Source organism: Podarcis raffonei, chromosome 7 (genome assembly GCF_027172205.1).
Source record: "Podarcis raffonei isolate rPodRaf1 chromosome 7, rPodRaf1.pri, whole genome shotgun sequence".
In the NCBI taxonomy this organism is placed as follows: Eukaryota; Metazoa; Chordata; class Lepidosauria; order Squamata; family Lacertidae; genus Podarcis; species Podarcis raffonei.
Genome location: NC_070608.1, coordinates 89,886,505 through 89,901,100, shown reverse-complemented (window position 1 = coordinate 89,901,100; position 14,596 = coordinate 89,886,505). Strand labels below are relative to the sequence as shown.

The window sequence follows — 14,596 nt, the reverse complement described above, 5'->3', positions numbered from 1 at the left end:
TTACACTGTGAACCGTGTAATTCACAATGTCAAAATTTTTAAAATTTCATTTTCTGTTTTCTGATTTACAGACATTCCTGGCCTGCGACCCAAACCAGCGTATGTTAGTGTAGCTTGTAATAATGAAAACATTTATAGCACAAAAATACCATACATGACAGCTCGTGTAGCCTTTATTAAATGGCTTGTAAACTTCTTTCTGGAAAAGAAGTACTTCACACCAACACAGAATTCTAAAAATGGAGGGGACGTTTTGCCCAGAATCATTCAAGTGAGTTGTAAATTGTATACATGTTTGTATTCCTTTAAAAAATGTTAAATTGGAATGTTATAGCTAATGCTTTGTTAAATGAACTGTGATATTTACATGGGCTTTACCCATTCTGTTTGTGCGTTTTGAGAGTTACTGTTAGCCATAATTACATAGAATGTTTTCTGAAATAAGCTTTTATTTAATAGTAGAATAACATCTTTGTGACAATTGGCAGTTACAAAAAATGAAATGTGGCTTTAAACATGGATTTAAACAAATGTATCTTGAACTATGTAAAAGATTCACACATAATGCTAAGCTACTACATATTAAGTTTATAAATTATAATTTGCTGTCTTCTCTCTCCCCTCTCCCCAATGTTACTTAAGAGTGTGGGCGGTGCAATTCAAGATAAAAATTCTGAAGTAGAGAACAGTGTTGTATTGGATCAGGAGAAAAGTCATTCAACTAATGGCACGTTGACTGAGAGGAGGCTCAGTGATTCCAGTTTTTGCAGTATTGAAGAACAACACCGGGTCGTCTATGAGATGGTGCAACAGATCCTTTTGTCTACACGAGGTTATGTCAATTTTGTCAATGAAGTATTTCGTCAGGTTGGTTCTGGGTGATTGTATGTATGCTGTGGAAATGTAGTAGTGTGCTAGGTTTAGATCATGATTTCCACATTAAATCCTTGCCCAGTCCTGACATGTACTAGGAAGACTTGGGCCAGTCTATCTCTCTTTTTCCTAACCTTCATCACTTTAGGTTGCTGTCAAGGTAAAATAAATCAATGGAATCTTCTTCTGAGGTCTTGGGAAAGTATGAGTAAAATATTTCTAGAGGTGTATGGAAGATAAAAGCACAATAAAGCTATGGTGCCAATCCTGAGCTCATGTACCTAGGGAGTAAGTCCCATTGATTTCACTGGGACTTCTTTCTGAATAAACTTAGGATTGTGGTCCAAAATGTTAAAGTTGTAATAAAGGCTGAGATAATTCAGCTAAAAATCTTTTGCTTCTCTCTAGAGAGAAAATTGTGGGATATACAAGTTTGACTTATAGTGAAAATAATAAGTGAGTGTAGGAAAGAGAGATAAAGTGCACAAAAATGCCAAATGTGCTGCCTATGAAAAGTCCGCTTTTTCTATTAAGAAATAGGTGAAAAACAAGGAGCTGGGTTTTTGTCCCTGCTCTTAGCTTTTCAGAAAAGGAAAACTTAAATATTGTTAGGTGGAATATCCCCTCTTCTGACATACTTTTGAATTGCACTATTTAGTTTAACTTGAACATTACTTACATATTCGGATGTTCAAAGGCAAATACAGTGGTATCTTGGTAGCTGAACAGCTTGGCTCTTGAACAAATCAACTCCTGAACGCCACAAAGCCAGAAGTGACTGTTCCAGTTTTTCGAACATTTTTTGGAAGCCGAATGTCAGACGCAGCTTCTGCAGCTTCTGATTTGAGTGCAGGAAGCTCCTGCAGCCAATCAGAAGCTGCGCCTTGGTTTTCAAACCATGTTGGGAGTTGAACGGACTCCCAGAACAGATTAAGTTTGAGAACCAAGGTACCACTGTACTTGTATGTTTGATCCCTATGTTACCCCAAGAAGGGACTAAGAAATCTAACTTATTGTGAGGTGATGAGGAATTTGTGAACCAACACCAACATGAATCCTCATTTACAATGACACAGTAGAGGAAGAAAAGTATAAATCCAAACCAATTGTACCTGTTACAAATATCTGAATAGGTTGGTTGTTTTGTGTCACAGAATTTATTTGATGTAAAGTCTAATTCTGTCTGTTTACGTGGATGTCCAATCCTGTATGTTCAGTGGATCTTACTTCCAAGGAATATGCATAGAATTGTAGCCTAATTTGTAGAGGGTCTGTTCTATCAACAAAAATGTCCATACTACTTACACATGGCTTTGTAAAATCAGAGAATCATTTGGGATTCAAAAACCTTTAAAAGGCTGATCATTTTTTAAAAAGATTGCAGATCTCTTGGTTCATTATCCTATAGTAAAGATTATATTAAGAGAACCTCAGGGTTGGCTTTTCTTGATCTGTGACCTTATTGCATAATTTTCATGTTATGCAATGAATGCTCCTTTTTAATTATTTGCATATTGGCTTGATGTATTGAAGCGGTGCATTGCAGTGGTGTAACCAGATCTTAAAATGTTTTGTATAGCTCTCTTCTGATCTAAGATGGGTGTAGCTACACATATAGTACACTCACTCTTACCACCTCCAATCTATTAGAGGGGGAAAAACTTATATTGTACCGAAAAGGTGTCTTTCAAGCCTAATTGTGGCATGGGTAGGGGGGAAATTGCAGCTTGGGAGGGGAAGTCCTTGAAATTCCTCCCTGCAGCACAGTAAGGCTTGAAAAAGACTTCTAGCAGAACGTTTTTTCCCCAAGCCTAATTGCAGTGGGCCAAGGAGGAGATGCTGTAGGCCTGATAGGAGAGCACCAGGAGCCGCTTCTGGCCTGCAGACATTCATCTGTAATGTACTTTCAATCTGTACAAGTGTACTTTATTTCTCTTATGTATCAGTAATGTGTACTGTTGACATTTTAGGCTTTTTTATTGCCTTCATCTGAGATATCGTCAACAGAAAAAGTAGTGAAGGTATATAGGAAGTGGATACTCCAAGAGAAGCCTGTGTTCATGGAAGAACCGGATATGAAGGAAACGGTTCATGATGATGACGTCTTAGATCATCCAACAGCAGAAACAGAAGGCAAACATGTATGCTACCAGCCTTTATTAAATAGGTGGATAGTTTATAATGTGTAATTAATTGAGGTTTGTGTGCTTTATGATGACTAGCCAGGCTAAGAATAATAGAACTTCACAAAGTTTCATTTGTGGCCTTTCATCTAGCTATCTACCACTAATAATGTGCCTGTTCCCCTCCTAGCTATTCCTACACTCCATACAGGACTAAACAGATCAAATACTCACTACCTCCTAATAAGGACAAATATACCACTTTTGGATATTTTCTTCCCAAGTTTTTGTTATATTCCTCTGTGTGATAGTATGACATTTATTTATTTGATTAAAAATATTTATAGGCTGCCCTTCATGCAGAGAGATTCCAAAGCAGTGTACAAAAGGTAAAAATTCAGTGGGTTGTATCAATGGTGTCACCCAGCTGGAGCAGATTTAGAGGTGGGATGAGAGTGGAGAAGAAGGATTGACTGAAAATTGCTTCCCTCCCTGTTCTGATGATGGAAGCCTTCCTGCCAGCTGAGCAATATGATTGGATACAACCCAAACGATAAAACATCAGCTATGTCATGATGGAATAAATTATAAAACATCTGAGTAATAAAATGTACTTTTTTCCTTGGCTTGTGAATACTGCAAGTAATGAACTTACCCTTTCCTATTAATATATTAGACCTATAGAAGTATTCACAGAATTGCAGAATTGGAGGGACCATGAGGGTCATCTAGTCCAACTGCCTGGAGTGCAGGAATCTTGAACCTCTGACCCTGAAATTAAGAGCCTCGTGCTTTACCAACAAGGCTATGCATTCAGTTACATATATTATGCCTTCACCTGGCAGTATATCGTGGGTGGGACTTGCCAGCTGGCTGGCGCCTTGACTTCCTTCTCTGGCTGCCTCCGTCCTCTCTGTGCCAGGCACTGGTTGAAGCAGGAGTGGCAACGGTTTCACCCTGGCATCCTTTCCAACACCACAGTCTGTCACTATATCATGGTGTTCAGCTGGTGATACATCACAGTGTTGAAAACCTGATATCGCCTGCCCTAGTGGTAACACGTGTTGCCCAATTGTGTGGCGCCTACTCATGACAACACTGACTTTCCTGGTGGGAGCATTGACATGAAGGGATGTCATAGTTTAAGGAGCATTTGGATGAGTTTATATGATACAATTCTGACTAGTTAATAAAAAAAGATATTGGAATTTTGGAATAACACTGATTTCATTGGGGATTACATCCAACAGAACCATGTTTAGGATTGGAGAAAGACATGACTTGCAGATTTTTGAAAGGCTTCAAGGGCCGTGGAAGTTGCTTGTACTTCTTGGGCTGACCTGCTGCATTTAAATTATTACACCTTAACCATTTAAAAATAAATTTGATATGCTGTCTTAACCAGTGCATATTATCATTTTTTCTTTTCTTTTTTGAAGCTTGCAACTGGCCATTCTGGACATAAAAGGTCATCTAGTTGGGGAAGATCACATTCCTTCTCTAATGCGGTTAATAGAGGGTGTATATTAGAAGATGAAAACAAGAATGTCAAAGCAGGGCTTCAAGCTACACTACAGGTAACATTTATGGGATGTCACGATAGTCAAATGGAGCAGAATATTTCTATTTCCAGTATTATTATTTCTGTGTCTGAAGATGAATGCTTTGGACAAATATCACTGAAAGTATTATTGGGCCGCACTCTTCTTTCAAGCTGCTAAAAATCTGGAAATTGATGCAGTTGAACTGGGTGGTAGTTGAGAGGCTTTCTGGTAGTTTTTACTTTTACTGGTAGTTTTTGTATGCCCTCCGAAGAAGAAGTATAATAAGATGCTCTCTAGGCTGATCCTAGCCTAGAGAATCCCTAGGCTGCCCAGGAGCCTTGGGAGTGTCTAAGTTATAATGCTAAAGACCCTTTCCTTCTGCTAAATTCTAGAAATATTAAACAGTAAAGACCTTTAGATTAACTTTACCAAAGTCCAGGGGGCACAAAACAAAAATATTGTGTAATGTTTTAACAATACAAATATCTAGCTCATGAGGAGATTTTAGTGAGAAATTCTAAAGAAATGCCTTTTAAGACAAATTTCAAAAAATAAAGTATTTTATTGGGAGGCAAAGGGGAAGAAAAAGGGATGACAACTATTTATTTGTTTTTTTATCTTATGTTTACTATCAGATATTATTTCTGATAATCTTGGAGCAAGACAATAATGTATTAGAACCCCCAATGTCTTTTAGAGAAAGTTCCTGAATTTCTCCTAGGAAGAGAAATGCCACCTGTAGAAAGGTTTTATGGCTCACCAGCAATCATATATCCCACTAGGATAAAAAAACGGTGGTGAGTGGTCCCAAAACGTTTTGAAAACCAAACTCTGTATGCCTTTTACCATAAAAGGAATGTAAAGGCGCTTTCCTGTTTGTGGTTGTGAGAATACATGTTAAGTGTTCTGAACAGGATGTAGTTTAACATTAGAATAACTGAATAAAATTTGTTGATTTCTCCTCTTCTCACCATCCCCTTTGTTTCTTCTTTCCTTCCTTCAAAATATTAAGGTATTCTTGACAAACTCTGCAAATGTATTTTTATTGGAACCATGTACTGAAATACCTGCACTCCTGAAGGAGCAAGTTGATGCATGCAGAGCAGTTTTGAGTATATTTAGGCGCATGATTATGGATCTTCCAATGAATAAAAAGACATGGTATGATTTTAATGTATTTCCTCTATGTATGACATGCGTAACATATCTCAAAAATGATCTAAAACATTGAGTCTGCCTAGGATCAAGTCCCATTGAACTTAACAGCTCTTATTTCTAAGTAGGCTCTGCTGCTAGCGTTGAATATTTCAGAATTTTAAAACATGTATAAATTTATAAAACATACTGTACCTTCTTTTTTTTACAACCCTATCTGAAATTTTCTACATAGAAATAAGTTTTGAAATCATGACATTTGGTTGTTGTTTCCCCCCATCTTTAAAAGGGAAAGATCTCCAAATGCATTATCTACATGGGGGTCGTTGGAGACCTGGCAGGCCAAATTTGGCCCATAGGCTGGAGGTTTCTAACTTCTGGTTTAATGCAATTCTTCATGGATACAGAGTGTCATATTTACTGTGTTGATTTATTATTTTCCATATCTAGTAAGCGTACTTTAAAAATGCATGGGAAGTGCTATTTTCATTTGTTCGGGTTGTGATATCACTCTTTCTCTGGGCAAGTAAGTGTCCTCACCTTGGACTTGTGCTCCACCTAGTGGTTGAAGATAAAATTGCTGCTCCAAATGGAATTTTCGAAATATGTTGCCTCTTTGGAATCATCAGTGTTTTTTTATTATTATTTCAATTCTATACCACACTTCATCCGAGGATCACAGGGTGCTTTACAGTATCAATCAATCAATCAATCAATCAATCTCCTTTATTGGCACAGACTTATTGTGTCATATACATGGATCAGAACACAACACAGGTAATGTCAGGGACTGGCCGGAGGAGGAGGAGGAGTGTTAGAGACCACCACCCCAAGAGCATTCCAGAGAATGGGAAGGGGAAGAGAACGAGGTCTTGGACTGGTGGTTCGGGACAGGTCACACCCCAGAAGAAAAGGAAAGGCGTTGGAAATAATGGGTGAAGAAGAACAGGAGCAAGGTAGTAGTGAACGGAGGCAAGTGTCAGGTGTGTTAGAATCTGTGCAGCAGCCAAGTGAATTTGCCAGAGTCCCTCCCCCTTCCCCAAGAACTAGATGTGTTCGGCGTATCTCAGAACAGACGGCTCAAAGGAGACTTGCCCTTAGCAGCCACCATAACCAGCAGAGGCCTATCTACATGTTCCTACAGGCACGTCAAGCAGGAGCGGACCCTTTTTTTTCCTTTCTGTCCATCTCCTGTTCACCTCACCCCCCCAGAAAAAGCCTGACATTCCTTGGATGTGTGAAGTGCATTGAAGGTATACATTTATTAAATCAAGTCCTTCTGCCAGTCAGATACTCTCATTCCCCCACTTTCCATTCTTTCCTGTGCTGGAAAGTGTTCACTTCTACTTTGACTAGGTGACTTAAGGCCTGCATTTCTTAACTTACAGCTGCCTTACATTGCCACCATCTACAAAAAAAAATTTCTCATTCAGCTAGTGCTACAGACAGGATTTTCTCTGAATGCTGCATGCAAGAAATTTGTAGAGCTTCCACCTGGACCAAAGCCAGTGCTTTTATCAAGCACTACAAAATGGCCACCCTGCCCAATCACTAGGCAGCCTTTTCCTTGTGTGTTTGGTAGTTTTCTGCCTTGCCTGGGTCCCCGCTGTGTCCCACCTGAGGTCTCCATTACATGTACAGAGAAAAGACCGTTTGGCTTCTTTCTTGCAAAGAGGATTTCTGTGCATGTAAACAGGGGACTTCAGGGCCTCACTCTGCAGTATGGGATTTTGCCTTGAGCTGCCTGGCTTTGTTGTTTTTCTACACGCACGACGTATTACCGGAGCCTTTTCTCCTTTTCTTTGTTGTTACTTATTCCACAGAGACTCTCATTTATTGTTCTGGTCTTGGTTGGCTGTCACTGTTCTCTGTTATGTGTCTCCTTTCTTTTGAGAATTCCATTTGGAGCAGTGATTCATCCACCAGGTAGGGCTCAAGTCCCACCTGATGTTTACATGCACTTAAATGTCTTTTGCAGAACCCAAATGACCTTTTTTGGAACACCATCCTGTCTGAAGAATGGCAGTGCCAAAATTATTCTGAGGGAGTGTAGCTATTATTCTGAGCATCACATTTGTTAATATATTTTGTGTATTTTTCATATGTAAAATAAAATTATGGGATTTATTTCTAAACATGTGGTTTTTCTATTTTGTCTTAGGGAGCAAATGCTACAGATACTACTTAAGATAACAGAAGTTGTCATGAATAGATCAAAAGAGAACCAAGTAAAGGATACATTTGCTCAAAGTTTAGCAGGATTATTGTTTCGGGTATGGGCCGTCATCTTGAAATAATTGTAATTACAGAGTGCTTAACTTTTCCTGTGTGTGAAAACTGCCTCTAACAGTGTGAGAGTTAGAGCAGAAAGATTTTTAGTAAGAAAAAAAGAGTGTAATGTTGTTCCTTGGGAAAATGATAGGCTGGTAGCAGTAGTGTTCAGCTGAACTTATAACTCCATTATATTAAAACAAGAATTGTCTAAAAATTGGAATTAGAAAATAAAGTACAGGAATGCTTAAAGGGTATATAAATATTGAAATATTGAAATCTATTGAAATTAATTAACATGGCTAAGTTAGGTTCAACAATTCCAAAGACTCTACTCTGAGTGCCTTCCTTTGTTCTGAATAGTTTTTGGCAATTTAATTGCAAATAATGTATTATAGGTCTTGTATCTTAAGAAGGAGAATTAGGAGTTATTGGTCAGAATATGAATAAATGGATTGAATGAATATCCTATATTACATTTGAAACATTTCGGACTGCAAAAATAGATAATGGAACAAGCTTTTAGGCTGTGGAAAAGTTACTGCTTCTGAGTGCAACTTTTTTTATTCCCTTGGAATCTAGAACGTGGATTAGTGATGTTGCCTTGACTGTTGGGGGGTTGCCTTTGCTTGCAAATGTATCCTTTTTTCTGTTGTCAAATTCTAGATGAAAAGTCAATTTATTCACCACTCTAATCCCCTTTCTTGTCTCCCCAACACAGACACTCATTGTGGCCTGGGTTCGTGCTAATCTGAGTGTTTATATATCTCGAGAGCTCTGGGATGAGTTACTACGTGTGCTGTCATCCCTTACAGATTGGGAAGAACTAATAACTGAATGGACTAACATAATGGATTCTCTTACATCTGTTTTGGCAAGGACAGTGTATGGTGTTGAAATGACCAATCTGCCACTGGATAAGCTAAGTGAGCAAAAAGAGAAAATACAGCGAGGAAAAGGTAAACCTTGATTCAGTTAAAATTCTAACAGTTGTGTGTGTTTATCTGTAAGAGCTTGTCAGTCACAGCAAATATGATTATATATTATGTTTAATAAATGTTAATCTACTGCTATATTGCAAAGTTAACCCCAACTTACTTTCTATCTTCTCCTGCACTTCATCTTCCTTCAGCCTTACTTCACTCAGCCGTGTTTTTTGCAACTCAGCATACATTCTTCATCTACTGTCCTGATAGCAGCAAATGAAGTACCAGCTTTTATGACTTAATTCTCGGACTTTGATTGGCATAGAGTAAATGAGCTCACCAAAAATCAGGAGATTTTCATGTGTCTTGAAGCTGATCAGATGTCGCGTTAAATAAAGAGCAAAATATATTCAAACTGAGTGTAGGCAAGAAGTATGTAGCTTATCTGAATGTCTGTGTTGGAAACTTAGCAGCGGCTGAAGTGCTGGAACTTTAATTTTAACCTGAATTTGAACACAATCATTGATATTAAATTATATACATAAAATTATGAGTACAATCCCTTGATCATATACATGTTGTATTTCTGTGATGCGGTTTTTGCAATTTCCTGTCTACATAAAAACAACTGAAGTTTGAAATGCTTTGTTAGTATCATGAGTTAAGGTGTGCACTGCAGAATCAGAAAGTGAAACTCCTGTTTACCTATTCTTATCTACTCAATGGCTAATATAATTGGAACTGGGATTCTCCAGTACGTATGAGCAGTTCTTCTACTATCTGAAGAACAGATAGTTTTTATATCCTCATTTAAATTAAAATACCTTTCAAAGTCTAGTTTAAGTTTATGTACATTGTATACTTCTTGTACAATGGGATGTTTTTAGAAGCAGTACTTTTGTCTTGTCTCTGGGGTCGGGGCAAATGTTGAGGATGCTTTTAAATGTTTTTAGGTGTTTTAAATAGTTTTTAATGTTTTGAATTTTATTTTTGTTTTGTAGGGGGTGGGATGGACGTTTGGTTGGGGCTGGGGATTTGTTTAATTGTAGTATAATTGTAAATTTTTATTATTGCTTTTTTTGGGGGGGTCTACTGTTTTATTGGTTTATTGTATGGTTTGTGTTCTGTTCTTAAGGGGAGAGGTTCAGGGCTGCCTGGGAGTGGGCCCCAGCCAACAGAATGGCTAGGGCTGGGTTCCACACAGAGGGATGCACTGGGACACCCAATCTCAGTGATCACGGGCTGGAGGAGGAACTACGCTAAGACCAAACTACATCATTACCAAGGAGGCAGGTTTAGTCATTATTTGAAGACTATCCAGGTCTGGTCTTGACTGGAAGGATACTGGAATCAGCAAGGGAGACCCACATGCAATGCCAGTTCAATGATTCATAAGACTGCTGTCAACCACGACTTGATCTGGCATGTGTAACAGAGACTTGGTTGGATGAAGCAGATGGGCCTGTTCTTGCCGCTGCTTGTCCACCAGGTTTCTCTTACGCACAGCAACCCAGGTCATGTGGGCAGGAGGGGGGGGATTGCAGTTATTTTTAGGAAGTCATTTACTTACACCAGGCGTCCTATTGGGAAGACCCAGTTTTCTGAGTGTTCTGGAAGGTGGGCAATAGGGGCAGTATAGGATTTCTTCTGGTGTACTGATCTCCCCGCTTTACCAAGGATTCCCTACCCGAGCTGCTTCAGGTCATGGTGGATGTTCTCCTGGAGACACCCTGTTTGGTTGTCTTAGGGGATTTTAACATCCATGCCGACACAACAAGGGGCCACTCGGGACTTCATGGAAAGCTGTCCCTGAATAAATTGGGCCAACTGTAGTCGTGGACATGTGTGACCTGGTGTTCCCTTCCACTTAATGGATCCAAATGGCTTCCAGAGAGTGGTAGGGGATGCTTTATCCCATGTTGATGGCCTTTCAGCTGATTCCCTGGTAGCCCACTGGAATGCGGAGTTAACCAGGGCTATCAACTGTCTGCCTCCAAAGCGTCCTCTCCGATTGCATGGAGCCCAGACAGCCCTGTGGTTTTCCCCAGAGCTGAGGGTGATGAAACAATTGCTGAGATGGGTAGAGCGCTGGCGGTGGAAAAGTCATTCTGAATCAGACTAGACACTGGTTAGACTCAGAGTCGAGCCTACCAAGTGGCAATAGCAACGGCGAAGAGGACCTTCTTCACCGCTTCTATTGCATCTGCAGAAAACAGCAGCAGGAGACTCTTTCAGGTGGTTCACAATTTAACAGAACCACCTTCACCAATAAGGACCGCAAGATCTTCTGCAACGATTTAGCAAAGTTTTTTTGCAAATAAAGTTGCTCAGATTCAGAAAAAGGTGGACTCCACTGTGGGAGCAGGGCCAGGGCAGGAGAGTGCTAGAGTTGTGTCTAATCAAGTTGCATGGGATCAATTCCAATCTGTTACTACTGAGGATGTAACAGGCTGCTTGGACGAGTGAAACCAACCACCTGTCTCCTTGATCCTTGCCCATCCTGGCTCATAAAAGCGAGCCGGGAAGGGCTGGGCGATGGGCTCTGCGGCGTGGTGAATGCTTCCCCCTGTGAGGGAGCCTTTCCAGAACCGCTGAAAGAGGCAGTTAGTAAACTGCTTCTTTAAAAACACATCTTTGGATCCGGCCAATATGGCCAACTATCACCCAGTCTCAAATCTTCCTTTCTTGGGCAAGGTGATTGAGCGGGTGGTTGCTGAACAACTCCAGTCACGCCTGGAGGATGCAGACTATTCAGATCCCTTCCAGTCGGGATTCAGGCCTCACCGTGAGACTGAAACTGCCTTGGTCGCGCTGGTCGGTGATCTCCGGTGGGCTAGGGACACAGGTGAGAGCTGTTTCCTAGTTCTGCTGGATCTCTCAGTGGTCTTAGATAGCATTGACCATGACATCCTTCTGCACCCTGTCATACAGTGGTTTCGCTCCTTCCTCCTGGGCCGTGTCCAGAAAGGGGTGGTGGGGGATGAGTGTTCAGACCCCTGGGCTCTCACTTGTGGGGTGCCTCAGGGTTCCGTCCTCTCCTCCATGCTTTTTAACATCTATATGAAGCCACTGGGAGGGATAATCAGGGGGTTTGGGCTGGGTGTCCATCAATATGCAGATGATACCCAGCTCTACCTCTCTTTTAAATCGGAACCAGTGAAGGCAGTGAAGGTCCTGTGTGAGTGTCTGGAGGCGATTGGAGGTTGGATGGTGGCTAACAGATTGTGGTTGAATCCTGACAAGACAGAAGTACTGTTTTTGGAGGATAGGGGACAGGCAGGTGTGGAGGACTCTCTGATCCTGAATGGGTAACTGTGCCCCTGAAGGACCAGGTGCACAGCCTGGGAGTCATTTTGGACTCACAGCTGTCCATGGAGTTGCAGGTCAATTCTGTGTCCTGGGCAGCTGTTTATCATAATAATAATTTATAATAATAATAATAATAATAATAATAATAATAATAATAATAATATTTATACTCTGCCCATCTGGCTGGGCCTCCCCAGCCACTCTGGGCGGCTTCCATAGAAACCAAAAATACAGTAAAATATCACACGTTAAAAACTTCCCTGAACAGGGCTGCCTTAAGATTTCTTCTGAATGTCAGGTAGTTGTTTATCGCTTTGACATCTGCTGGAAGGGCGTTCCACAGGGCGGGCGCCACTACCGAGAAGGCCCTCTGCCTGGTTCCCTGTAGCTTTGCTTCTCGCAATGAGGGAACCGCCAGAAGGCCCTCGGCGCTGGACCTCAGCGTCCGGGCAAAATGATGGGGGTGGAGACGCTCCTTCAGGTATACTGGACCGAGGCCGTTTAGGGCTTTAAAGGTCAGCACCAACACTTTGAATTGTGCTCGGAAACGTACTGGGAGCCAATGTAGGTCTTTCAAGACCGGTGTTATGTGGTCTCGGCGGCCGCCCCCAGTCACCAGTCTAACTGCCGCATTCTGGATTAGTTGTAGTTTCCGAGTCACCTTCAAAGGTAGCCCCACGTAGAGCGCATTGCAGTAGTCCAAGCGGGAGATAACCAGAGCATGCACCACTCTGGCGAGACAGTCCGCAGGCAGATAGGGTCTCAGCCTACGTACCAGATGGAGCTGGTAAACAGCTGCCCTGGACACAGATTTGACCTGTGCCTCCATGGACAGCTGTGAGTCCAAAATGACTCCCAGGCTGCGCACCTGGTCCTTCAGGGGCCCAGTTACCCCATTCAGGACCAGGGAATCCTCCACACCTGCCTGCCTCCTGTCCCCCAAAAACAGTACTTCTGTCTTGTCAGGATTCAACCTCAATCTGTTAGCCGCCATCCATCCTCCAACCTCCTCCAGACACTCACACAGGACCTTCACCGCCTTCACTGGTTCTGATTTAAAAGAGAGGTAGAGCTCCGTCTGGTACGCAGGCTGAGACCCTACGTGCCCGCAGACCATCTCGCCAGAGGGGTGCATGCTGTAGTTATCTCCCGCTTGGACTACTGCAACACGATCTGCGTGGGGCTACCTTTGAAGCTGGCCCGGAAACTACAACTAATCCAGAATGTGACAGCTAGATTGGTGACTGAGAGTGGCTGCATAACACCGGACCTGAAAGACCTACATTGGCTCCCAGTACGTTTCCGAGCACAATTAAAAGTGTTGGTGCTGACCTTTAAAGCTCTAAACGGCCTCGGTCCAGTATACCTGAAGGAGCGTCTCCACCCGCATTGTTCAGCCTCAACACAGAGGTCCAGCATGAGGGCCTTCTGGTGGTTCCCTCACTGTGAGAAATGAAGTTACAGGGAACCAGGCAAAGGGCTTTCTCAATAGTGGCTCCCATCCTGTGGGACACCCTCCCACCAGATGTTAAGGAAATAAACAGCTATCTGGACTTTTAGAAGACATCTGAAGGAAGCCCTATTTAGGGAAGTTTTTAATGTTTGATGTTTTATCTCTTTATTATTATTATTATTGTTGTTGTTGTTATTATTAATATTCTGTTGGGAGCCTCCCAGAGTGGCTGGGGAAGGCCAGCCAGATGGGAGGGGTATGTATGTATGAATACATAAATTATTATTATTATTAATAATTGTCACTGCTAATTTGAAATGTTCTAATATATGAAAATATGGAACATCCTCTTTCAGGAATAGGCTTAGTTAAAGAATTATATATTTGCCAAAAGTCCATTTCAAGCCCGTTTTATATATCTGACTGATTTCTTTGTCTTTGCTAACTTATGGAGGTATGATGTCCCAGACTGTGCCGTTATGAATACCTACCCTTTTTGTAGCAAGTGGGTGGCTGTATATCCTCAATCTGTCTCTGCAGCAAGTATTTGTAACAGTAAGATGCATGTCTGTAAGCACACAGAAGAATGTGTCCGTGGCTCCCCAGTATGCAGCCATCTGCTTACAGACACACTAATATTTATAAATATATATATGTTTACTGTGGAAAGTGTGAATGGTCATAATTGCTTTCCTCAAACACTAGTGTTTGAAGAAACTGAAGAGGTGGCTTCTCTCACTTCGCGTGCTACAAGAGATTAATATTTTTTATTCTTCCACCACACTTTGTAGCTTTTTGTATAAGAACTTGGGCATGAACATGCTGAAGTGTTACTTTTCGCCAACATTCAAATGAATGTCTTGTCCATGTGTTTGATATTTTGAGAATTCCTAATGAATGCTAATTTCTATGAAGAAGATCCACTGAATTCATCTCCTGCAT

General features: G+C 41.3%; 1 protein-coding gene across 4 annotated transcripts in view; it reads left to right on the top strand.

Moving 5' to 3' along the window:
* The window catches only part of RALGAPA2 (Ral GTPase activating protein catalytic subunit alpha 2), a 194,589-nt gene that overhangs the window by 33,238 nt on the left and 146,755 nt on the right, over window positions 1–14,596 (top strand). For all 4 annotated transcript variants that reach the window (XM_053394871.1, XM_053394870.1, XM_053394872.1 and 1 more), the window contains exons 9-15: window positions 72–271; window positions 643–867; window positions 2,844–3,014; window positions 4,436–4,573; window positions 5,553–5,701; window positions 7,857–7,968; window positions 8,688–8,925. In XM_053394871.1, coding sequence (XP_053250846.1) covers window positions 72–271; window positions 643–867; window positions 2,844–3,014; window positions 4,436–4,573; window positions 5,553–5,701; window positions 7,857–7,968; window positions 8,688–8,925 — 1,233 coding nt within the window. The remainder of the gene's footprint in view (window positions 1–71; window positions 272–642; window positions 868–2,843; window positions 3,015–4,435; window positions 4,574–5,552; window positions 5,702–7,856; window positions 7,969–8,687; window positions 8,926–14,596) is intronic.